The 25,013-nt window shown below is 43.7% G+C and overlaps 2 protein-coding genes across 5 annotated transcripts in view; one reads left to right on the top strand and one right to left on the bottom strand.

Moving 5' to 3' along the window:
* LOC117755210 (neuropilin-2-like) overlaps positions 1 to 25,013 on the top strand; it is a 90,780-nt gene that overhangs the window by 26,251 nt on the left and 39,516 nt on the right. For all 4 annotated transcript variants that reach the window (XM_034574799.1, XM_034574796.1, XM_034574798.1 and 1 more), the window contains exons 3-7: positions 1,123 to 1,304; positions 11,486 to 11,713; positions 14,273 to 14,428; positions 14,502 to 14,671; positions 18,282 to 18,437. In XM_034574799.1, the coding sequence (XP_034430690.1) occupies positions 1,123 to 1,304; positions 11,486 to 11,713; positions 14,273 to 14,428; positions 14,502 to 14,671; positions 18,282 to 18,437 (892 nt within the window). The remainder of the gene's footprint in view (positions 1 to 1,122; positions 1,305 to 11,485; positions 11,714 to 14,272; positions 14,429 to 14,501; positions 14,672 to 18,281; positions 18,438 to 25,013) is intronic.
* LOC117755213 (transcription factor 7-like 2) lies at positions 4,734 to 5,639 on the bottom strand. The gene is made up of 3 exons (XM_034574803.1): positions 5,252 to 5,639; positions 4,973 to 5,080; positions 4,734 to 4,851 (listed from the first exon to the last, which is right to left on the bottom strand). The coding sequence occupies exons 1-3, from the start codon at positions 5,519 to 5,521 to the stop codon at positions 4,789 to 4,791; spliced, it is 441 nt and encodes a 146-aa protein (XP_034430694.1). The 5' UTR covers positions 5,522 to 5,639; the 3' UTR covers positions 4,734 to 4,788.

The following is a 25,013-nucleotide window of genomic DNA, read 5'->3' as shown; positions in this document are numbered from 1 at the left end:
GTGACATATATGATCATTTAGATTTGGACTTACTGAGGTCTATACCTTCCTTTAATGATCATGTTTATCATGAATTAAGGATTATGGAATAACACAGTTTCTTTCTAAGAAACATGGAACCAGGAAATGGCAGAACCATCTTAAATCCATTTTAAAATGTGTGAAGATGTGAATCCCAGGCTGAGTTACAGACATTGTCGATATAGACCAGAGCAAACATGAAAACTAGAATAATTCGTTCCACATCACAAGTTTGAGGGTTCATCCCTAGTTCAAACAGCTCCATTAGATATGGTGTATTGACTTAGACCTTATAGTAGAAGATATACAAGATTTTCTCGTTTCTACATCTATTTTCTTGCACAAGTCTTGTCAAGCTGATCTTTTTTTAAAAGCAATGCATTCTGTTGCTTTACAGATATGATCCAACTTGTGATTTACTATTAGAATAAAAGGTAGATAATGAGGCGGCGTAGTTGTGTGAGAGTGTGAATCGTTTTTCTTTGGCTCTTTTTCACTGCTGCACATGTGACACCACTTTTTTCTCATGCAAGCTGAAAGGGAGCATGTCATCTCACATTCGCAGCAGTGTAATCCATAAACTGGTGTTCTGTGGGCCGTGAAAGCTTATTGCAGCTCGAGTATATAATCACTCAATTACAGTGCATTTACAGAACTTTACAAAAAGAGGGTTTCACTTTCCATGCTGCCTTCTGCAGGTGGTTCTTGTCCTCCTACGCCATCTGTACACTGTCGATGAGGCTGCCGCGACTCATTTGAATTGTAATGACACCCGTGCCTCTGCTGATAGGAACTCTGCTTTCAGGAGTCCCTCGAGACACTGATAGATGCAAACAATTTGCTCATTGCTTCCCTTTTTGTAGCCAAATCCAGTGCAATGTCTGCCAGGTGGAAAAGAAAACAAATAAAGAAAAAGACGAATAACATCAGAATCAAAGCAGCTGGAGAGGATTTAACAATTTCAAAAACTCAAATTAGAATTTCCTGGTTTTTTAAGAATGTCTATAGTGCAGGTGTTGAATTTCAGTCTGATCTATTTAATCGTTCTGGATATGTAGCGAAGAAAGACGTTATTCTTAAATGTTTGTTTTTCTTCTGCAGGTATGACTACGTAGAGATCCACGATGGAAACTCAGAGTCCGCCGACCTACTGGGGAAGCACTGCAGCAACATCGCCCCCGCACCAATCATATCGTCGGGCCCCTCGCTCCACATCAAGTTCGTATCGGACTACGCCCACCAGGGGGCAGGCTTCTCGCTGCGATACGAAATCTTCAAAACCGGTAAATGGATGCTACTTGTGCTGTTCTTCATGTTTTCACTTGAGCTTTGGAAATTGTATTAGAGTTGAGATTCTTGCTGCACAGGTTAACACTGTTAAAAAAATATAGGAATATCACATTTCATCTAGTTTCATCTAAAAAAGGATTGTAAAGGACCACATGTAGGATTTTAATTAATGTTACTGCCAAAGATGGACATTTTGGCTTTGAATTTGAATATTTCACCTGACAACAAGAGAGGCACTGGAACACGAAGAAGTAGATACATAAAGTAAATAATTATATAATATATATTATATATAATAATAGTTATATTTGCAACCCCTCGTCCCTGTTGTTTGTTTGTTGGTTTGTTAGTTTGTAAGCAAGATTTCACAATAACCTTTAACATTTCACTGATTTCTTAGGGAATCTTTTTTGTTCCTTGATGAAAAAAATCTGGCATATTTAGCGGACTAATATCTATGAGTGTTTTAAATTTCGTGCAACTATTTTTAAGGAATTGAAGGGGCACTGTTTGGCCTCTAACCCTAACCCCAAATCAGAGTTATGTGCTCTACTGGGTGTCGTTCTAGTTTCGGTTGATTTTGCCTTCATGTGATACTTAGCAGTGACGAGTCAGACAGGAAACGTGGGGAGAGAGAAAATGCAACAAAGGTGCACAATCAGAATCAAACCGTGCACGTTTGCAGTGATGTAGCACACGCTGTAACCATTCAGCCGCCAGTGGGCTCTGTGCCATTGTTTTCACTCAGTGTGATACTCCACTACAGGGTCTATATTTTCCACGACTCTCAAGAGGCACATTATCTCTGTAAATGACTCTTACACGTGGACAGATTTTCAAAATGAATGGGGCATGATTTTAGCAGAGTTTCACCTTTACAAATGGGTTATTAGGAACTGTATTACAAGCTACTCATAGACAAGTCAGCATGCTTCATTAGGTGACCAAGCCCCATTTATCTCCCTGGTGTCATGGGAGACGCAGAGAGAGCGACACGAGACACAGCTGAGGACCCTTGAGAGCCCCTTAGACTGTCCAGGCGAGACATCTCTCCCCTTCATGGCACTTTGTGTGCGTGTAGATGTGTGTGTGTGGCTGACATGGCTCCCCTTCACGCTGCCATGGGTCAGCCAAAGCGAGACCAATTGAGATCAAGGGCGAGGGAGACAGAGGGGCGCACAGTGTTGGCCCCACAGCCATCTTGTCCCGTTCCCCCTGAAAGCATTCCACACATGCCTGCTTAATTGAGTCCTGAGCCCTGTTCCCCTGTGTGAGACACACACACACACTCACTCACACTCACACACACACAGGGCTGAGGTTACTAACACAACACGTGCGGTTGTCAGTGTTTCTCACTTGCTGGCACAGGCCTTTTGGGATTTTGTGTGTGTGTGTGTGTCCGTCGTTTGCGCTTAACACCCGCCGGACCATAAAACAACAACAGTGTCAGTGCTCACATCCTGGTAGCCTGGGATAGAGAGAGGGCAGGGAGAGAGATTTGGTAAATTGATGAATTGATTTTGTAGTTTTTTGACATTTGAAAACCCACCAAATAATCAAACATGAAACTCTGTGAGTCAGTTAATATGAAGCATTTCAGTGTGTTTTGTCTCTATAGTTCCCTGAAAGACCTCTTGAATAAAGATGGAAAAAAGCTCCATATTGGGACAGGAAACATTCATGTGGGGAGACAAAATCTCAACCCGTCTAATTTTCTGATAACATTCTTAAAAACATAAATACTATGTGATAGTGGCGTATTTCAGTCAGCTTCAGTGTCCAGTGTTTCTGGTGTTTTCATATTTGATGATGCTTTTTCTTTTCTTGTCTCGGCTTCTTTTTCCCCTTGACTGAATATTTTGGGGGCGGTCCCTGACCCATTCCCGCCTGTTACTTGGGTCTGTGTTTTCGAGAGAAGAGAGAAGGTTTGCGTGTGTGTGTGTGTGTGTGTGTGTGTGCATGTTGGAGGAGACTGCCCCCCTCCACTCACTGGGTGTCCTAATTACTCGACCCCTCAAAGATTAACAGTCTAATCAGTCTGGAAACACGCACATGCAGATACAGAAACACATATTTACCATGGCATACAATCCTAAAACACAGCAGCATGTATATATATCTCCTATATGTTTTACACACAAACATGTACGGATTATAATTAAAAAAAGGATATCAAATACTGAATATAGTAAATATAGAATATACTTTGATCCGCCCACACATGAACACAAACTCATGTGTATGTATAACACCCATCATTATTTGTGGGTTGGCTGCACAAACAAACAAACAAACAAAAACTAGGCCCTTCACATGCAAAGCACTTGATTCTGTTTACAGCTCTTTTACTATGGATACTGTAGTAATATCTCAGCCAATACGAACACAGCCGCAAGAATATGACGGCCAATCGCATTTTACTGTCTGGGCAGTGAGCCCCCAGCTGTTATTGTGACCCAGAACTCACCAGACACACACACGCACGCACGCACTAACACACACACACATATATGAATGCACTGATGCAGGCTGATTGGTTACTCATAAATGCAGGGGAGCTGGCATGTCTGCTCGGAAACATTAACTGACACGCACACACGCATACTCACTTGCATTGACTTGAATTAATTCCCTGGAGACTTTTCTGACTTCTCGTTACCTAAACCTTAACATAAAATCTTAACCCCACGTTTGAAGTTTTTCGTACCCTGTGAGGACCAATTTTTTTTTAATTACATGGGAAGTGAGTCCCAAAGTGAAAGTGTGTGAACAGATTTTTATTGAGTAACGCACACACACACTCCTCAGGCGGTGTAATGTGGAAGTGATTGTGACAATTCTTCTAATAACTGCTGTTGTTTACATTCTGCCCAGCGCCTGCAGGCATTTCCTCTCTGCCTCTGTTCGACTGTACATCAAGTCAGTTTATTACACAAGTCCAACCAATCACAGCGCTCGCTCCTCCTCCCTCCTCTGGCTTTCATTGAGCTAAGAGGATCCAGATCTGGCCCAGCGATGATTGGAAGGTGCTCATTGGGAAGATGTAAAGTCACAAATACTGGAGGAATGATGGACAAATGCACACTAAACCTAAGCATGAGGCAGAGGTGTATTGGACTTCTGCAGTGCAGCACATTGAGCCCTTTTGAAACATCTTCACTCAAATGGTGCTTTGTTTACATTGTGGTTTATAGGACGTTATTTTTCACTCTGCCACCTGCTGATGGAGATTTTACGATGGAGTATGTCACAAAAGATGACAGTGTTTTGAGGTACGACAAACTGAAAATGTTCCAAGATTAAAATTTTATTCAGATGTCAAAGTCAAGAGAGAAATTTGAAAACACAAGTTGATTTTGTACTTGATGGATAACCTGCCTTGGATCAGAATGAGGAAATAATAAAAAAAAGGTACAAAACGTATAAACGGAGCACAGCTGAAGGTCTTCAGATGATTCTCACTCCCTGGAGAGTTCAAATCACACAATCTTCAGTCGTACTTGGACCCTTCCTCCTTATCCTCTTCCTCTTTTTGCCCTGTACACAAAGACAAACATGTCAGACTGTGATATCAGCTGCAGTGACCGTGTTGCATCCTTGAGTGTAAAATGATATGAGCATGTATGAGTTGTATGTGGGCATAGTGCACAGTACATACGTAATTGTCACGGTTTGACCACTCAGGGAAAAGCTGTAAATGAATCTGCATCTCCCTCTCTGCATATTCATAGTATATTGCCTGCTCCTCTTTGGACATCGACTTCCACTGTGGACACAACACAAGCACAAGCATAAGTGCACACAGAATTATAGTTAGAGGAATGATTTTAGAAGTGTTGTCTTTGACAGTGCGCGACGGCTTTTAAATCTTTTATTAAACTCTGGTGAAGTTTGTGTGACACCAAGAGTTCCAAACATACAGAGCAAAGAAACCTACTCTCTGTCCGATGACTTTGTTGACACTTGCACCTTCAGCGTTTCGGAGCTCTGCCTCAACGAGTGGCCTCTGTTCCATGCGGAATAGCAGGAAAGCGTTTGGGGGCCTCTTGACATACGGCTTGCTCTCGTCGTGAGGCTTTGTGTAACACTTTTTCTTTCTATGGGAAAACAGCAAAACAGAGGGAGAGCATGAATTTCCGCTGTGTAAAACTCTGAGGAAAGAAACGAGGATAAAGGTACATAGATAGATAATAAATATAAGACACATGAGGTGACTGTGATTTAATTTTGAGTGGGGCTTTGTTGTGGTCAGCCACAGATGATGAATCAGCCAGGTGGACTTACTGTGGCGCGTTGGAGTTAATTACAAAGACATCAGAAGCGACAGGAGGAGCTGAATAGCCCGTAATCGCATAACAGATCTCTCCATTTCTGTATAGACACAATCAGGCAGACACATTAGATGACAGAAGAAGAGGGTTTGAAGATACAGACAGAGGCTCACAGGTGTGTGTTTGTTTGCATTTATGTGTGAGATACATACATGTATCCTATAGGAGTCCCGTCCACTCCCCTGCCCTGAGGGAGACTCACAACTGGCCCGTTGTTGACCTGGAGACACAAACACAAAGTTTCAGTAACTGCTTGAATGAGCTGCTGTGGACTAAAAACACAGCCTGTACATACTTATACCCAAACCAGTATTAATAATCCCTGTCCTGATGACAAACCAACGATTTCTAATGTGTCATAGTTGCTCTGTGGTATATCCCAGAACTCAGTCAGGATCACTACTCTCCATGAATTATTGGTTAATAAGTGAATAAGAAGAATTTTTGTCATACAGGTATTGATAAAGTTTCTTATCAATACTTTACCTGGCTGTGGTGAAAAGGAGCTCCCTGGCAGTACATGTAGTTTTGCTGCAAGACAGTTGGTGGCTGGTACATGGGAGGAGCCTGTCCAGGGGCAGGCATGACTGGGTGCTGCAGACTGAACGGTGCTGCTCCCAGAGGCATGTAGCTGTCTGTCTGAGGCTGCTGGGGGCCAAACCTTTCCTCAGCTGGGGCATAATAAGGAGGAAGAGGAGGTAAGCCGGTCTGTGCAGCATGAAATCCAGTGGCAGGCATGACTGGATGCTGCAGGATGAACGGTGCTGCTCCCAGACTCATGTACCACTCGGCCTGAGGCTGCTGGGGGCCAAACCCTCCCTCAGCAGGTGCATCATAAAGAGGAAGAAGAGGAAAGTCGGTCTGGGCAGCATGATATCCAGGCGCAGGCAGGACTGGCTGCTCCAGGCTGAGCGGTGCTGCACCCAGAGGCATGTAGCACTCGGTCTGAGGTTGCTGGGGGCCAAACCCTACCTCAGCAAGCGCATCAGAAAGAGGAAGAAGAGGAAAGTCGGTCTGTGCAGCAAGAAATCCAGGCGCAGGCAGGACTGGCTGCTCCAGGCTGAGCGGTTCTCCTCCCAGAGGCATGAGGCACTCTGTCTGAGGCTGCTGGGGGCCCCACTCCTCAGCAGGGGTATCATTAGGAGGAAGAGAAGAGTCGATACTGTTTGACTGACAAATTTCCATTAGCAAGTCAAAGTCAAAAGGACTGAAGATCATGGCCTCCATCTCCTCTAAGTCAATCATTGGGTTTTGGTCCATCTTTGAAGATCAAATCTAAAATACTTGCAAAGCAAAATAAAGTCGAAATGTCCAGGTCTGCTCTGCAGGTGTCTCCCTTAGGTGTACAGGTAAGGAAATGAGCAAGTATCTTAATTGTGTGCAATATATGCATGGTTGAACATTCTAAAAAGCCTTTGATGTAGATCAAAGTTGCTACATTGTAACAAAGTCATGTTAGAGATCATAGCCAATCTGTACACACTGCTTCAAGGTTAAGTGTACAGAATTTAGTGACATCTAGTGGTGAAGTTGCATATTGCAGCTGAATGCCCCTCACCTCACCCTCCCCTTCCAAACGTGAAAGAGAACCTGTGGTACCTTCAGTTGTCATAAAACCACAAAAGGTGTTTAGTTTGTCCAGTCTGGGCTACTGTAAAAAACATGGCGGCCTCCGTAGAGAGGACCTGCTCCCGATGTAAATATAAAGTATTTAAATATTACTATTCTAGGTTAAAGAAAACAATTGGTACAATTTCGATGATTTCAAACCTGTAAAAACCTCACCAGACTTTTTTCACCTAAATCTTACACACTGAACCCTTAATTACGCTCTTTTGAAGCGTAACTTTTTATTCCCATTTACAGTATATTATTTTCATATGTATACAATCACAAATGACATGATTCATAAGATACATCTGTATTAATACAGAACACATATCAGCATTTTTGAGGGATTAAAAACGATAACTGTGTGGTTGACTTGATGAAAGACATGAATACAAGGACTTTTTTCAGCAATCAAATAATCCGAATTCTCTGCTCACTTACTATTGAAGGGGAAATTTTCTATTCGTATTTACAGTATATTATATGCATTATTAATACAAACGTTGTGGTCTTACAGAATATGACTCTCTGTATGTTGTTGTTCCATGAGATCAGTACCCGCTGCCCCTGTGCCTGTGTTTCGGTCCCATATGGTGAAATGAAAACAAACAAATCATCAAATTGATCTGGTGCCGATTTTTGACCCGAGGTTTGACCCAGTTACCCACCGTTGCTGTGGTTTAGAAGAAGGTTTGACTGGGTCTGTGGACCGACTGTTGCAACACGCTGCACCCCCCCCCCCCCACCCCCCCAACACAACTCTCACACACACCGACCACTGATTGCTTGTTTATTCAATTTGTTTATTAATATTGAACGTATCGTGTGTCCAAATCGCACCAAACTCAGCACTGCCCTTCCCATGACCACTATGAACACACATTCAGTGTGAATTCGATAAATTGTGGAATTAGTAGGTAGATTTCCCTCATGCACACGGTTGTGGCAGCTTTTAGCAAATTGCAGTTGGGTAGCTAAAGGGGTGATTTTCTTGTGACAACTTAATTTCATGTGTCAGCAGTAATTCGGCTGAATGGGGACTTTGTCATTAAGGGAAATCCCTGCTGTGTTTCTGTTGCAAGGGCTGAAAATGTTGCTTCCCACTCCTACGACACTGAGGTGGAATCGAAGTTTTGTAAAGTGTGTGTGTTAGAGATTGGTGGAGGGAGGTAGGGGAGTAATTCTGGGTTTGATTCAACAAATAGCCCATTGGCATTGACAGGTCTGAGGGAAGAAGACATCTGCATGCCAGCTCACCAGACACACACTGATACACCACATGCACACATACATATTCATATAGGAAGTACTCACAACCTAGATGAATGAAAGCGTTTGCATGCCAGCTCATGCCATCCAAATACACACACACACACACACACACACACACAGACACACACACACACACTCTAACCCCCACCTACAGTGAAACACGTGTTTCTTTCACACCCGCCCAATTCAAATAGATGGGAAGTGAGCAGAAAAGAAAAGGAAATGAGACAGGGAGGGGAAAGGAATGATGGAGTCGTGAAAGATGATAAGATGCATGAGAGGTTGATAAAGAAAGAACAGCAGGAGAGAGAGGGGAGCAAGATATGAAGTGAAGTCGGGGGTTTACACATAACTTTGAAAAGGAGGGAGAGTAATGGTGAGGCACAAAAGAGAGATCAATAAACAGTGTGTATATGGAACACATTGCAAGCAGTTTGGAATATTTCCAGCAAATCTCAGAAAATGTTTTTAGTTTTTGGAAAAAATATCAGGACAGGGTCGAGATGGGCTTTGCTCTGAGGGAGGAGACACAGGAGACGGGGCGGAGGAGCGGAAAAGAGGGCACGAGTGTTTTTGTGATGTTCATGAACATGAAGTAATGAGAAGGGAATAAAAACGCTGCCGGCGACAGAACTGGTCAGGCATTCACTCCACACAGACACATACACGCACACACATGCTCATAGTCACACACATCCGCGCTATCTAGCAACACACTCCGCAGGGGGGCCAGACGCGAGGGGAACCCCCATGAGAGACAATGTGTGTGAGTGTGTGTGTGTCTACGTCGGAGGTCATGACAGTGAGGGAGAAGGTTATGATAACAACTAAATCAGATTAGAAAGTGGGACATAAAAACAGACAGGGAGATACAAGAAAGAGAGATAACCTCTATAATGCCAAGTATAGATGTTGTAGGGGAAAATGCACGATCACATGCACATGGCATTCATGTAGATCAGTGTGAATCAAAGAAATGGTGGAAAAACTACAATTCAATAGAATCAGGGTGTAGCTACTACTGCAGGGTGGGTTTACTGAAATTCCAGAAGTAAGAGAAAAGGAAGGGGTGGAGACAGGAAATAACAAAATCACTATCTTCAGATTCCCCTAGAGAAGTTTATTTAATTTATCAAACACTTAGAAGCAACACAGGTACATATGCATCTGTTTGTTTGATTTCTGACTGAGGCCAGGCTCATTTTTGTTTTTTTATTCCGACCTTTATTCAAGAGTGTGTGAGAGCAGGACTTATTTTTAACGCTTTCACTCAAAACCCTGTGCTAATCAACTCAACTCATTTCACACACCCAGTGTGTGTGAAATGTCTGCTCCTGGATTTTTTTCGTCTTGGCCTTGATTCTTTTGTGCAACAAGTTTGTCCAAAAACAAAGCCGTGGAGGGGTGTGAATGCATGAACTCGGTTAAAGTGCGGGACTCGTGAAGAGGTAAATCTAACACCCCCACAACTAGAGCGGGACTGTTTCATTTGTGCGAGCCCGAGGAGAAGAGCTGAAGTTGGAGGGCAGGAAACCTGTCCCAGAAACGAGTGCGATCACACAGTTTGAGCACAAGCAGAACAAATCTAACCACAAGCAGGGGTTGTTTCAAAATCTGAACTTGAAATCAATAAGTCCTGCTTTCAAACTGAAACACCACGCTCTGGAATAATGAGCTGAGAACGCCAATGGAAGTAAGTGTAGGTTGCGGAGTTACCAATGGATGATAGCAACTGTATTGATTGAAACTGATGTGTGTCTGTTCCGTCAGTTGCACACACTGAAAAACGCAGCTGAAAGACGGGGACAGGTTGTTTCATGGACGCAAACACACACATTCTTACTTTGTCTTCATTTACTCATGCAAGCACGCGAGCACAATAGCAGACACCCAAACAGACTGTGGAGAAATGGGTTATCGTAAGAGGCTCAGACTGTGTGTGTGTGTGTGTGTGTGTCTGCTGTGTGGTCATACATGGCTCGCTGGACTGGAATAATGGCACAGTTGGTGCGACCACATTCACTACATAATGTGTGTGAGTATTAGTGTAGAGGGTATTACAGTAATTTAGAAATGAAGATCCCCAGATTACCCCCAGATCACTGTGTGCGCATATGTGTGTGCAGTAGTGTGTGTGTGTATGTGTACACGTGCGTGTGCATGTATGATATCTAAAGCTCATCATAACAGCCAGACAGCAATCTGTCAACAGTCTGCATCTGTCTTTCTCCCTCCAATTTTTTGTGTTTCTCTTACACCGTCTCTTCTCACCTATGTCTGTGAATTTATTTTAAAGTTTAGAGTTGGGTTTGAGGCCTTAATTATTATTATGTTGGAATACAGCCTCTTGCTCTTAATATAAATGCATATGGACATGGAAACTCAAACTTTATCTTTCTTTCTCTGTGTTCTTTCTTTTTTTTTACTTGCTGTCTCATATTTTTCTGTATCTTGACTTTACACATTGTGGATTATAAATCACAATAGTTGTTGTATATCAGATAATCTTATTTCCAATCTTTTTTAATGCACACACCAAAGATTAAGTAGAACTAGCTGTGCATGTCTCAACTTTTCTATAACAACAAATCTTCATTAAAATGTCTAAAAACAACTAGACCTAGTTATATATTGTATGTCTGAAATACACAGTGTGGAGTCAGTTAATCTCTCCAATCCATTTAGCAAAGACAACTGACATAACATCACATAGTGAGTTTGGCATCCATTTCAAAGCAACCTCCTCTAAAAAACAGCTCATCTGAATGTCCAGAATAAAACCATTAGTTTGAGTTATGATGATAGTCTGAGGTGTCTACGTCCTTTTTCTAAACAAACTGTGAGCTTAGAGTTTTCATTTTTTAGAGTCAAGGTCACAACCTCAAGCTTTTAATTTACATTCTCTATTTGACGTATGTTGTGTTAAATGTGTTGTGTCTCTGCGTTTTTCCTCCCAGGTTCAGACTGTTCCCGTAACTTCACCAGCCCCTCGGGTCTCATCGAGTCTCCGGGCTTCCCCGACAAATACCCGCACAACCTGGAGTGCTCCTTCATCATTGTTGTCCCTCCCAGCATGGACGTCACCCTCAGCTTCCTCACCTTTGACCTGGAGAACGACCCCCTGCCAGGTGGAGAGGGGGACTGCAAATACGACTGGCTTGAGGTCTGGGATGGGCTCCCTGGAGGTGAGACGCAGATCAAATGTGTTGATGGGAAAATGTCGGTGTTGGTGATAGTGATGATCTTTGTGGAGACGTTCAACAACATTTCAACCATTTCATGAGTCAATATACAGAGCCAAGTGAAAACGGTGCGTACTCTGCCCCGCCTACATCATTATTGACTGAGGTGGAGCGGCAACTATTTTAGTAGCTGTGCGTTGGTAGATGAAAGCAAAGCTCCCAGGCAGGATGTTGGCACCTACTCTGGAGAAACAGCATAACTTTTCAAGGGGAAAATAGCTGAGAGCAGGGAGAAGAGAGGGGCGGTGAGAGGAGGAATGGTAGAGGGCTCGGGATATTTCTGGTCTCGCTGCTTGGGAGGACTGGATGAGTTTAGAAGGACACATCTGAAGGCACAAAGACCTTGGATCTAGTTTCAAGAAATGGAAGAGGTAGAGAGAAAGAGAAGAGCATTTGGAAAGGGCAGCGAAAAAGTCCTCCACTGCTGGGAATACTGGAACAAAGAGAGACAATGCTGAGATGAATAAATGAAGGCCAGGAGAGTTCTGGTCTGCCTCCGAGAAGAGGACTGGAAAAAAGAGAGCGATGGGAAGGTGGTGATGGAGAAGAGTGAAGAAATAGTCTTAGTCTTCATCAGTGTATTTGTTGCATGCTAACAAAAAAGCAAAGAAGAGAAAGCCATGGTGCTTTTCTCTCTATGAATAACTTTACAGTAAATATGACTTAAGCCTGAGGGGTTAAGAAAGGTCAGGAAAGCGGTTAAAGGAAAATTTGAAATAAAGAAGAATAGCGAAAAGCCACGGCATCGTCAGTCCTTTCTTTTTCCGAGGATTTAAAAGTACACAAGGGAGGATAAGCAAAGTTAAAGGCTGAAAACGAAGACGAGGAGAAAGAGAGGATGAAAGGTCCTCTGCTCTGAGTGATTGAGAGAGAAAGATGGCCGGATGGAAGCAGAGGAAGGAAAGTGAAACGAAGTGGGAGGAGGGTTGAAAGGTGAGGAAATGTACAGACTGAGATGCAGAGGTGAAGGACTTGTGTTGGGGGGGGGGGGTGCAGGAAGGGAAACAGGAAGAGAAGACAAGGAGGAAGGAAAGCAGGAAAGAGAAGCAGCGTGTGCGTATCTCGTAGGGTTAAAGGTGTGGGAGGAAGGGAGGAGATGTTTGAGAGGAGGGCTGACCTCAAGATCTATTTATTCAAAGGAGAGGGGAGAAGAGGATCAGACGATAAAGAGTGGGAGACGTCAGTTTTGAGTTGATTAGAGAGAGAAACACACAACAAGGAGAGTTTGTGGTTGTCTTGTATGAGCCTGTGGTTTAGCTTTTACCTCTTTGTTTGTACACGAGTATGTTTCTGATGTGGCACGGCTGAAATTGTTGTAATTGAGGGAATATAGAGATTCTCAGAGGGCTCCTGGAGAGAGAGTACAGATACTGTTGGAACAGATGAGACATTCTGTAGGAAACAAGCAGGACGAAAAACTGTTCCGTTTGGGTTATTCTTTGCCTTTTCCTGGTGGAGTTATAGATATGGTTTTGGTTAGGTTGTCCACAATAAATGGAAGTTATTAAATGAATGTGAGAGTTTGTGCCTGCACACAGTAAAACAAAATTTTTTAGCTGTAAGGTAAAGATACTAAATCATAAATCCAAGAAAGTATTACCAACAGCTGTAAACTTAATACAAACATTCCTGTGAATTCTGTTCTTCTCTTCTCTTCTCTTCTCTTCTCTTCTCTTCTCTTCTCTTCTCTTCTCTTCTCTTCTCATTACCGTGATTTGCTCAAAAGCCCCATTTCAAATATCCACCCATTCAAAAAGGGAAGGAACAAAAATAAATCAATAACTCTGATAGATTGTCAGCTGTTTGCTTGTCTTCCACCTGCTCCTCCCTCTCCTCGTGTGTGTATGTGTGTGTCAAAGGGGAGTTAGGGAGCAGCAGGATGGATCTACTGTGCTCCCACCCCTACACACACACACACACACACACACACACACACACACACACACACACACACACACACACACACACACACACACACACACACACACACAGCACACACACACACACACACACACACACACACACAGCACACACCCTAGGGCTCCAAAGCACACTCATCGGTTTGTGGTGACATGTACAAGTTGTGGTATTAGAGATGAAGACAGTACAGGAATCACTTAAATCCTCGGATTTACACCCAGACACACACACACACACACACACACACACACACACACACACACACACACACACACCTACATACACACTGTAAAACCATGTCCAGTCCTGAGATAGAGTTGATAGATGGTGATGATAGGGAAGAGAGGTGCTGACATCAGTAGGCGGAGCGATGAGCAAATGTCAGTGGCTCGAAGGAGTGACAGAGCTAATGGAGGAGAATGTAAGTTATACATGATATAGACAGAGGAGAGGATTTAGAGATGAAGGGATTGATAAAGTATTGAAATCCCTTCATCCTTATATATGACATGTGCTGTAGAAGTTGCTGGCAGAGCTTGAACAGACTGGAGGATAAACAAATCATTCTTGTTTGATCGGCAGTGGGCCCTCTGATTGGCCGTTACTGTGGGACCAGGGTGCCTCCCGAGATCCAATCATCTACCGGGATCCTCTCGCTGTCCTTCCACACGGACATGGCTGTGGCTAAAGATGGCTTCTCGGCCCGATACAACATGACGCACAAGGAAGTCAGTGAGAGTAAGTATAAGACTCGACAAACTTTGTGTTGTTTTAAAAGGGTTAGAATCATTAAAATGTCTTCTCCCTTCAGATTTCCACTGTAGTAATGCCTTCGGTATGGAGTCAGGAAAGATCACCGACGACCAGATCACGGCCTCGTCAAGTTTCTATGATGAGCACTGGCTGCCGCGACAGGCCCGACTCAACTACCACGACAATGGATGGACGCCCAATGAAGACAGCAACAGGGAGTACATCCAGGTACGGTTATATACTCAACTGTACTTTGAAACACGAAGCTGCTGATCAGGGGGAATCAGTTTGACCTTTTACTTTACTTTAGATTGAATTTCAGGGAATGACTGACTTCCCTGACTCCCAGTCCAGTCACATGGTTCCAGTCTTAAACCACCATTAAGTCCTGTTAGTAGCTCACATGCTATACGGCCACATTTTAAACTCTACATTAAAAGATAAAGGCTGAGGAGATCTGTATACCTCCATTTCCCTAACAAGACAAACTTCATTTGAATATCTTTATGATTAATAAAAGGGAAAAAAACATCAAAGACTATTCTCTCTTATATTTTTTATTTCTTATTATTTTTAGAGTTTTCTAAGATGGAGTAATAGGAAAAAAAGAGATTTCAAAAATAAAGTCAAGATGTTACGAGAATAAAGTCGTGATATAGCAAATTATGTTATGAGAATGTTTTCATTAATTTTCCTGATACTTAACATAATGACTTTATTCTTGTAAATGTACGACTTTTTTCTCAATATCTAGGATATTTTTTTCCAAACACCCTGTTGTAGTTTCCTACTTTCCTGTCCTGTTAATCTCCTGCTAATCTCCCACATTTAGACTGCCTCCCCTCAGTGGGGTCCTACAATGCAGATTGAGGCCTAACGGTCCAAGCTATTAGTAGCTCGCTGACTGGTCTGGCTTTCAGCTGCAGGACTCAGTAATACTTAGTTTTCCAAACTGAATTTACAGCCACACTGCAGATAACCTGGCCAGATTCAGGTTTTCTTGGCCGGGCTGAGGTCTTCATCCCCTTTGAGGGCTCAGATGACACCTGTAAGATATTTGTAGAAATGTTTTGTTAACAGAGAATGAGCCACGAGGGAAACAGTGTTTTACTCACAGAGAACATTGCGTTTGTTGGTCGGCTCCAGAGATGAAAACAGACTTTCCTGTTGGAGGCAGCTTCTCTCATTTTGATTCGTGCACGGACAGCACCTCCTCTGTCAGCGTAAAGGGAGAATGTCACGATCACAGTTAGCTATAGATGTCAAATAAAAGCAGTTGTACTGGTTGTCAGAGCTCCACTGTACCCAGTATCTAGGCCAGAATAATAAAGAACGGGACTGTGGCCAAGAGGCAGCACGAGGCCAACAAAAGGTCCATCAGTCTCACACCTCCTTCCTGTCTTACTTCCACTGAGGCCGAAGACTGTCTCTCTTCAACATGCCCCAAATCCTGTGAGGAACTTGTAAAACATTAATCATTTACAAGAAGAATAATTTTTTCATGAATGTTATTTTTTCCCGACATTGGGATGGCCCATATAACCATGTGGTGCCAAGGAAAAGCCACTGATTTAGATTTTTATTGTTCATGACACATACGATCTTTGCGTGAAATTGGTTTGACAGTTTGCCGGACATGCAGCGTCTGTCTCTCCTATGCTGACTCTGTGGTCACCGGTGTTGTGGTCTGGTCGCTGCGTTCCACAGAGGCCCTCAGCTGTTCCACTGCGTTAACACGTAGCAGAGACCAAAGCCCCTGCGTGTGTGTGTGTGTGTGTGTGTGTGTGTGTGTGTGGGTGGGTGGGTGGGTGTATGTGTGTGTGTGTGCAACAGCTCCTGTCTTGACAAGCAGCTGTCATAAATGCCAATGTGCCTCACCTTCTTGCATCTTGCACCCCGTGGTCTGCCTGTGTGTGTGTGTGTGTGTGTGTGTGTGTGTGTGTGTGTGTGTGTGTGTGTGTGTGTGTGTGTGTGTGTGTGTGTGTGTGCGCGCCCATGAAGCTTTGGCATGCATGTGTTTCCATCATGTTGGCTCAGGGGCCACGTGTGGGTTTACATTTCTCTCCACGCCACTTTCTCTGTTGTAACTTCTGTTTTTGATCTATTCCATTCTATTCTATTCTGGCCTGGTCCAGTGAGGTGTGCTGCAGATTGATGATGTGAGCACTCGTGGCTCCATTATTCTAACAGCTCTGTGATTGATGAGGAACCTTTCCTGGGAAGCCTCACTTTGCATCTCTCTCTCTCTCTCTCTCTCTCTCTCTCTCTCTCTCTCTCTCTCTCTCTCTCTCTCGCTCGCTCTCTCTCTCCCTCATTCGTTATTCACCTCTTCTTTCTCTCCCTTTCTCACTTACTCCTCTCCCCTCCATCTCTACTCATCTGTTTCTCTCCTTGGTTCCGGACTATCGATTAGTTGTCCTGGTGGATCTCTGTCTGGCCCTAAGCATGTGGCCCTGTGTGTGTGTGTGTGTGTGTGTGTGTGTGTGTGTGTGTGTGTGTGTGTGTGTGTGTGTGTGTGTGTGTGTGTGTGTGTGTGTGTGTGTGTGTGTGTGTGTGTGTGTGTGTGTGTGTGTGTGTGTGTGTGTGTGTGTGTGTGTGTGTTGGATGTAATCTAAAACACCTGTCTCTCTGACAGATAACAAACGCAGCATTTTACCTCCCCTAGTGTTTTGTACTACACCCCAGTGGGACACACAGCACACACACACACCGTGCACACAGACAACAGGCTCTGATTAATCTACAGGTTTCAACAGCCACAACGGAGGAGAATAAATGTTTTAACCCGGAGTAGAACCTTCCTCATTCTCTGCTCTTTATTTGTCTGCAGCCTGGCTCTGTCTTAAAATCTTGTTTTGTTAAGTACATGCAATGATCTCCAGTCACAGTCCCAACATGCTAATAATGTCTTTCATTTGAGAACTGAAAGACATGAAATACAAATGCAGTAAATAATGTTTTTTTGATTTGTCTAATACTGATAATGATTCATACTTTTTGATTTTATATTCAAATCAAAAATCAAAAATCAAAAAAGGACCATGGGCTGAACTTGATTTTGACAATTAATTTGTCTGATTAGTTTGAAACGGAAGTCACTCAATTTAGCCTTTTTGGATTCTCACCAAAGGAACAATGGAATTCTAATGTTTAACTTTAAGTATATTTTAAACCTGCAGATTTTTAATTTAATTTCAATTATTAATAGTATCAAATCACATTCCTATGGAAACAATGAGCTTGAGTTGCTTTATGTTTCTTTACAATCATCTATCTACTTAAAGGGGCCTTGAAATAAAAGGGGTATGAAGACCACGTCTGGCACAAAGCGCTGTGCACGTTTATTGCAACACAGCGAGCAGCATGCAAGACACGTAGCATAGCTTCCACAATCAGGATGGGGAGGTGATTATTGCTATTGTATGGGAGGAAATTGAAATGAGCCCCGGGTCATTACTATCGATCTGCCAGGAGAAAGACACAGAGAGGAGAGAAACAGAAAGAGAGAGGGAGATGAGGAGGAGGAGCGGAAAAGGGGGGTGAAGGTGAGAGGTGGAGGCTGATAGGTCCAGGTGTATATTTGTGAGTTTATGTCTGTTTTTAACCTATTGAATGTTTGTTTCATCCTGGGGTGTGAGACTTAAATCAGAATGGATACGGAATTTCTTCTGTGTTTCCCCCCATTTATATTCTAATATTAGGATGTGAGACTTTTATTTTGAAATGTAATACACCAGCGGACTGGTCAGTTTTCACCTTGTTTCTGTTCTTTACTGTTTTGTTTTTATGATTTATTTAAAATTTTGATTAAAACATACTCGCTCTTCCTGGTCAACAGGTGGATCTCCACACTCTGAAGGTGCTGACCGGCATCGCCACGCAGGGCGCCATTTCAAAGGAAACTGAAAAGGCATACCATGTCACCACCTTTAAGCTCGAGGTCAGCACCAATGGGGAGGACTGGATGGTCTACAGACATGGCAAGAATCACAAGGTACGTTCAGTGCACATACACGTACACACATTGCCTTTCGGAGGGCTTGAGAAAGAAGTCAGGGCAATTAAAGAGGGTCTGGATGCTCTTAGGTGACACGCATGCCTCAACATGTACCCGCATGGAAGTGGCGCAGCGAAATCTGAGATGGAATATATGCAGCAAGAGTTGACCACACGCCCAAAATTCAACCGGTGTCTGCAATTACAGCCTTTCCACCGCTCCTCAGCTGGCTTCACTTAATGCTTTTACGACCCAAGCCAGAATCGGCACACGTCTCGGAGTGATTCCTTACATCATTGTACGCAACTGCATCTACGCCACAGCCTGCTTTTCACATCCCATCTGGTTTCTGTTACTTTACGCTGGTCAGAGCTCTGCCGAATGCTGACCTGGTTGGACGGGGTTTCCGAGCTGTTTGTCCCAGAGGTGTTAAGGCATGATGTGTCATCGCTGCAGTCCAGGGTGCAGGGTTGAAAAGAAGCAGACGGTTCTGAGAGTCTTTTAAAATGGTTGCAACTCCAATTAAAGTAAAGGAGCATTCCAGTGGCTGAGGTTGAGGTTGTTTTTTTTCTTCATCCCAGTCGTTCTCCCCCTGCTGCAGTGGTCGCATATGTTTGTCCTGCGGTCTAATGCCACGTCTAGCTACGTGCTATAAACTCTTATTCCATCATGCACACGCTCGCAGATGCACATTCTAATACGCCTGTTGCTGCAAGAGGGAAACAGGAGATGCAGGCGAACCATCTGGGGTTCCTCTGTGGACTGCAGATCCCATAAGGCTTATAACCGAGGCCAACTCCCACAGAAATGATTGATGAAACATTGGGAAACTGTGGAGAAAAGTAGTCAGGATAATTAAGTAGAGGTACGATGGCAAAAAGAGGATAAAAAAATTGTTTAATTACGATGGTTAAATTCAATTGAATAGGTGCATTGTGGAGTAAAGTAGCAGTTGTGAGTTCTGATCTGTCTTGTAAATGCACACATGCACACATGCACACACAACCTCGAGCCAATGGCAACTGTCTTATGAGCCATTTGGCCTCGGGGTGCAATAATATGAATGGTTCAGCTCGGGGTTATCAGTTGTTTCTTTTCATCCACGACTTTGTCTAGTTGGTATATGATGGATATTAATCAGATATGTGTTCATAGTCTATACAGTCTTGCAAATGGATCTTTATGTTATGGTGCTTCCTCTGATTAAAGAGGAGGCAGAGAGGAGCTAAAAAAAAAATAGAGAAAGAGAAAAACAATGGTGTCTGCATCTCTGCGTTTGATGTCACTTCTCAGCTGACACACCTCTGACAGGCCAGTACGCAGCAACCTTGTCACCTTGGCTGTCTCTATCATCTGTTGGTGTGTGTGTGTGTGTGTGTGTGTGTGTGTGTGTGTGTGTGTGTGTGTGTGTGTGTGTGTTTTATGTTAGAAAGACACATAAATCACTCAGCAGCTCGGGCCAAGAGGATCTTTTGGCAGTGTTTTATAGGTCAGGTGTCTGAAATGCTGTGTCAGCATTCACAAGATAATTCACAGAAATAGTTTTTATAATTGGGAGCAGATGGTGGATCACTAGCAGGGATATGCACGACAGCCTTATATTAAAAGCATATATAAAATATTATACAAATGGTAAATGGACTGTATTTATATCACACTTTTCCAGTCTTTTCGACCACTCAAAGCGATTTTCAGAACAAGCCACATTTACCAATTTAAACCCACATTCATACAGCGCTACTATATAACTGCCCTACTATAAACTATAAACTATATATACTATACCTGCACAGCCGGTAGAGGCAATTTTAGGTTCAGTATCTTGCCTAAGAACCCTTTAGCATGCAGACTGGAGAAGCCAGGGATCGAACCACCGACCTTCTGTTTGGTGGACAAACCACCTGTGTAACCATACATGCAGTAGCTCCACTCCCCGTGTTGAACCTGCTCTGAACTGTGCATCTATCCATCCGTCTCTTTTTCCTTTTTCATCCACTCAACCTTTTGCATCCTCCGCTCATTCACTCTCTCCACATCTTCATTCATCTTACTCCACATGTCTTTGCTCTCCTCTCCATCTCTCCTGTCAATCATTCGTTCTCCCTCCTCCCACACATTGCTGAGAAAGTCATCAGGAAATAGGCAGGTAAAATTTATACTGTTTAAACAAATGATTTTTTTTTTGTGCTTGTCCACCGTTATGGTTTGGCGTGGGTGTGTGTGTGCGTGTGTGTGTGCGTGCGTGTGTTCTTTATGTGCTTGTCAATGTAGAAGAATTGCTGAAATATAATTTTATGACCAAGAGGAATTAAAGTAGGAAAAAAATGAATGGGAGCCATATGGACTGAACGAAAAGAAGTAGAAGTATGAACTCAGCATATAACTGCCCGTGCTCATGCAAGCTCACAACATAGTTCTGCGTGTACACAAAAATAACACATACGTGACAAATGTTGTGTTTAAGTGTTTGTCACGGATGAGTAGCTCTTAATAAAGCAGCCACACACACACACAGTGGTTTTTAACATCTGGCAGCGAGCCCATAGGGGCGGCGCCTCTGTCACAGCGTCCTCCTGAGTTGTGTGATCTGTAATGTATTTGATAATGTCATTAAAGGCCTGTGGTGAACCCAGATGGGACATATGGAATACATGTTAACTTGCAGGAACTTTTCAGGGCAAGAGAAAGTAATATTCACTGACAGGCTCACAAATGACACTGACTCGAGACACATGCACCAGAGTAAGTGGTTGAGTCTTCGCCAACTTTTTACTTTCTTTCTCTTACTTCTTCTTACCCATGAATAATTCTGCATTTCTTTATCAGCGTCTCTGCTTTTTTTACTGTGCAGCAGCCGTTTTTTACATCCTCTCTTGATGATCGGGTCATGTCGGATCACTTTTACTGCGAATGTTCTAAAAGAACGGAAACAAAAAAAAGATAATGGCACTATCTGTAATACTCACACAGTCCTATGACTCAGTGAGTGGAATTGGCTGTGGGCCGGGTTCGGGGAGGTTGCCCACATGACAAGTAAAAAATGAGCGATTTCCTAGTGACCTGAGCCCTCGGGTGGAGAAATGATGTTGTCTCAGTTTGAGCCGCTGTCAGGAGGAGTTTGAGACCTTCTGCTAGTTGTGGTGCATTTAAGCTCGATGTGCTATAAATGTAATTACGCAGCCCTCCTGAATTGCTGCAGGCGGAACTGTCTGCGGCCATTACAAACGCTGGACCTCAGCCAAGACCAAAACCTCCTATTCCCACCTTAATCTGTGGGAGGGAGGATGGATGGATGGAGAGAGGAGGATGGCGGAGGGAGGAGGGAGGCAGATCGTGATGAGAGGAAAGTGTAGGAAAGTTTTGGGAAAAAAACTGTAAAGAAAGAAAGGCAGAAAAACAAAAGCAAAAGGTCAAGCAGTCAAGCATTGAGCTGATGGAGAGAGGAGGAAGCGAGCGGTGCACAGGGAGGACGAGAGGTGGGAACCGGAGGGAGAGAAGCGAGGTTCATAGGGGAAAAAGTGAGTGAAGGAAGGAGGCAGGAGGGGGGGAAAAGAAGTGTTCACAGGGGAACCGCCGAGCGAGAGAAAGGGATGGACGGATGAACGAAGTGGAGGAGGAGAGGGAGAATAATGAGAAAAGCAGACAAGGGTGTTGACCAGAAGTCCCTGTGGATAGATCAGAGGTCTCGGCAACGCAGCCTGAAGAGGATGTCAGGAGAGGGGGATAGAAAAGAAAATGACAGAGGAGAGGGAGGGAGGCTGGGGGGTGAAGGGAAGGCAGGAGGCAGGGGGAGGTCAGAGGAGAGTGGGAGGAAAGAGTTGGTGACAAATGAAGAAAGAAAAACTGGGAGTGAAAGAGAGGAAAGGGACAAAGGGGGATATTACCGGGGTGCCATGTGCCGCTTGGTTTGTGAGTCTTGTTCACTACTGTCAAACACACACACACACACACACACACACACACACACACACACACACACACACACACACACACAGATTTAGCTGTCAGAGACACATTACTCGAAATGATGAAATGAGAGGAGATGGCTCTTGTTTTACTATTTTATAACTCTGTCTACACACACACACACACACACACACACACACACACACACACACACACACACAATACACCGCACGGACATTTGAATAATTCAGCAAGTCTGTCCTGGTCCTTGCTGGCTGACTGACTGTGGCCCTGCAGGCTAACGGCACGACCACACACAGACACACACACACACACACACACACCTCACACACCTGTTCTTTCCTTTCCCTTGAGGTGAACATATCCCTCGCCGTGCTCTTTTTTTCTGTCCTGTAGTTACACGCTAGACCTGGTTAGTCGCCTCTTGTCTACTGCACACTATTGTTATTCTGTACCGTCGTGCAGTTTGTGTAAGCGAAGGAGAAAAAATCACTCCCTTCATGTCTGAGACCTTTGAACTTAAGAGAAAGAACCTATAATTTGAATAAGAAATATTCTTCCTGTGTGTGTGAGAGAGAGAGAGAGAGAGAGAGAGACGGAGGGAGCGACAGCAGAAGAGGTGTAGAGTCAAGCGTCTGTTCACCCTGGCGCCATCTTCCCGTGTCTCTTAACACAGGTGGAACCAACCTGCACAGAACAACACACACACACACACACCTTAACGTGAGCTGGGTTTCAGGTGAAGTCCAGATTGTTGCTGAAGCCTTTTAGACTGAGACTGTTCAGAGTGAATTTAGGGGTTTAAGACCTCAGGGTATCATCTGTCAGCTCCTCACTGTGGATCCTCACTGCACAGACACAACATGGAGGGGGGGGGGACGGGGACATTTGTTCAATCTGGGGAAAATAGTTTTGTTGACACATGCAAAAGGAGGCTGCATATTTCTCTCTGACCTGAGGTTAGAAGAGTAGTAACCCAGCCCGACTCATTCTTGTACTGGTCCGACTGCAACGTTGAGGTCAGGCATTTTCCATGCATACATCTGTTGTGTACATCTATTGTCATTGCATATGTATGTTTGTTGAGATTATACAATCATTATTTCAGCACAACAGAGCAGCAATGGCTTGGATGTGAAAGAAACCGTACATATGGGAAACAGCTTCACTTGATGAGGGAACTGCTTGTGTTCAAATATTGTACATGTGAGCACAGAGAGTAGGAGAGAAGCAAAGAGATAAAGATAATAAACTCGCTGACACCAGGCAAAATGCATATATTACATGACAGATATCAAATGATAATTTTGATTATCGGTGGTTAGCACTGTCGCCTCACGGCAAGAAGGTTCTCTGCTGGCGACCTGTCCAGGGCGAACCCCGGCCTCTGCTGCGATTGGCTCCAGCTCCTCCTGCGACCCTCAAGAGGAGAGGCGGTATAGATAATGGATGGATAGATGGATTCTCTCACATTAACTGTTAATGTAAGCCGATGTAAGCGGAAGCACCGAGTTTGTGTCCCTCTGTCGCCCCGTTGTTGTTCCCATGGTGACAGCTTGTCTGTCTACATGGATTACACATGTGTGTGGGCACCTTGTGAATGGCTGTCAAGAGCCTTTGTTTTAAACAGGCTGGAGGTAGATTGTTTTAAAAGTGAAATGTTTGCTGCCTTTTGTTCGGCTGATGGGACTAAAATCCAAACCGAGCACAAACATCACTTCCTCCCTTTCGAACAAAGCCTCGGTTGTAAGATTATTTGTTTAATTATGATAAGTGGAGGTTTTAGAAACAGTCATCACTTAGTTAAACAACTCAATCCACTATTGTAAATTTAAACTCACTGGTTGACATTATTGTGACACTATGCACAGTGATCCAAATCTTCCTCCACCTTTCACTGCATGACCAAACAAATGATGAACTGCAAAAAGAGCGATGGGTTGAAAAGCCCCGTAACAGGAAGGTTGAATCTCCTGTTAAAGTCTCACCTCAGTGTAAATTATGCCCCATGTGCTGTGTAGAAAAGAAGCCTATTTAGATTTTGACAGTGAAGTTAACTTATAGCATCGAGACAGAATATTATAGAGTATTTTTTCGCCCCCTTCCTTATGAAGATAATGTTCGTGTGTGGCCGTGTGGGACGACGGAACAGCAGTTATAACAGCGAGAGTGTAACAGTACATCAAGCAGCAGCTGAAACAGAGTCTGTTTGGTGACACTAAACAAAACAAAGGACGCCAGATTTATGTCCATAGACAGTATGTAAACAGTTCTCAGACGTCCCAGCTAAACACACACACACACACACGCACACACACACACACACACACACAACACAACACACCACACACACATACACATATATACACGTCAAATTTAAAAACGCGTAAACGGCAGCAACAACATTAGACTTTCACACACTCTTATATAGGCGACACATACAGTGCTTAAATTATGTGTGTGAGTGTGTGTGTGCGCATACATGTGCTGAAGGAATGTTACAGTGTGCACCAAGGGAAATCAGAAAACACCCGCCAGCTCCCAAATCCAGAGAGTGAGACTGCATAATTACACTTTTACACACAGACACACACATGCTCACACACACTTGTAATTACACTCTGATACCACAATCCCATTAAGTCT

This window comes from Hippoglossus hippoglossus, chromosome 21, assembly GCF_009819705.1.
Source record: "Hippoglossus hippoglossus isolate fHipHip1 chromosome 21, fHipHip1.pri, whole genome shotgun sequence".
Lineage (NCBI taxonomy): Eukaryota > Metazoa > Chordata > Actinopteri > Pleuronectiformes > Pleuronectidae > Hippoglossus > Hippoglossus hippoglossus.
Note: the sequence above shows the minus strand (reverse complement) of the source record. Positions and strands in the feature narration are given on the sequence as shown.

Bases quoted from the DNA above. Each gene is read 5' to 3' on its own strand.
- LOC117755213 (XM_034574803.1), bottom strand. From the start codon at position 5,521: ATGTGTCTTATATTTATTATCTATCTATGTACCTTTATCCTCGTTTCT. The intron at 5,081-5,251 runs GTAGGTTTCTTT...TTGTGTCCACAG, and splicing joins ACAAAGTCATCGGACAGAGA to TGGAAGTCGATGTCCAAAGA. The intron at 4,852-4,972 runs GTATGTACTGTG...CTTTGTGTACAG, and splicing joins GGTCAAACCGTGACAATTAC to GGCAAAAAGAGGAAGAGGAT.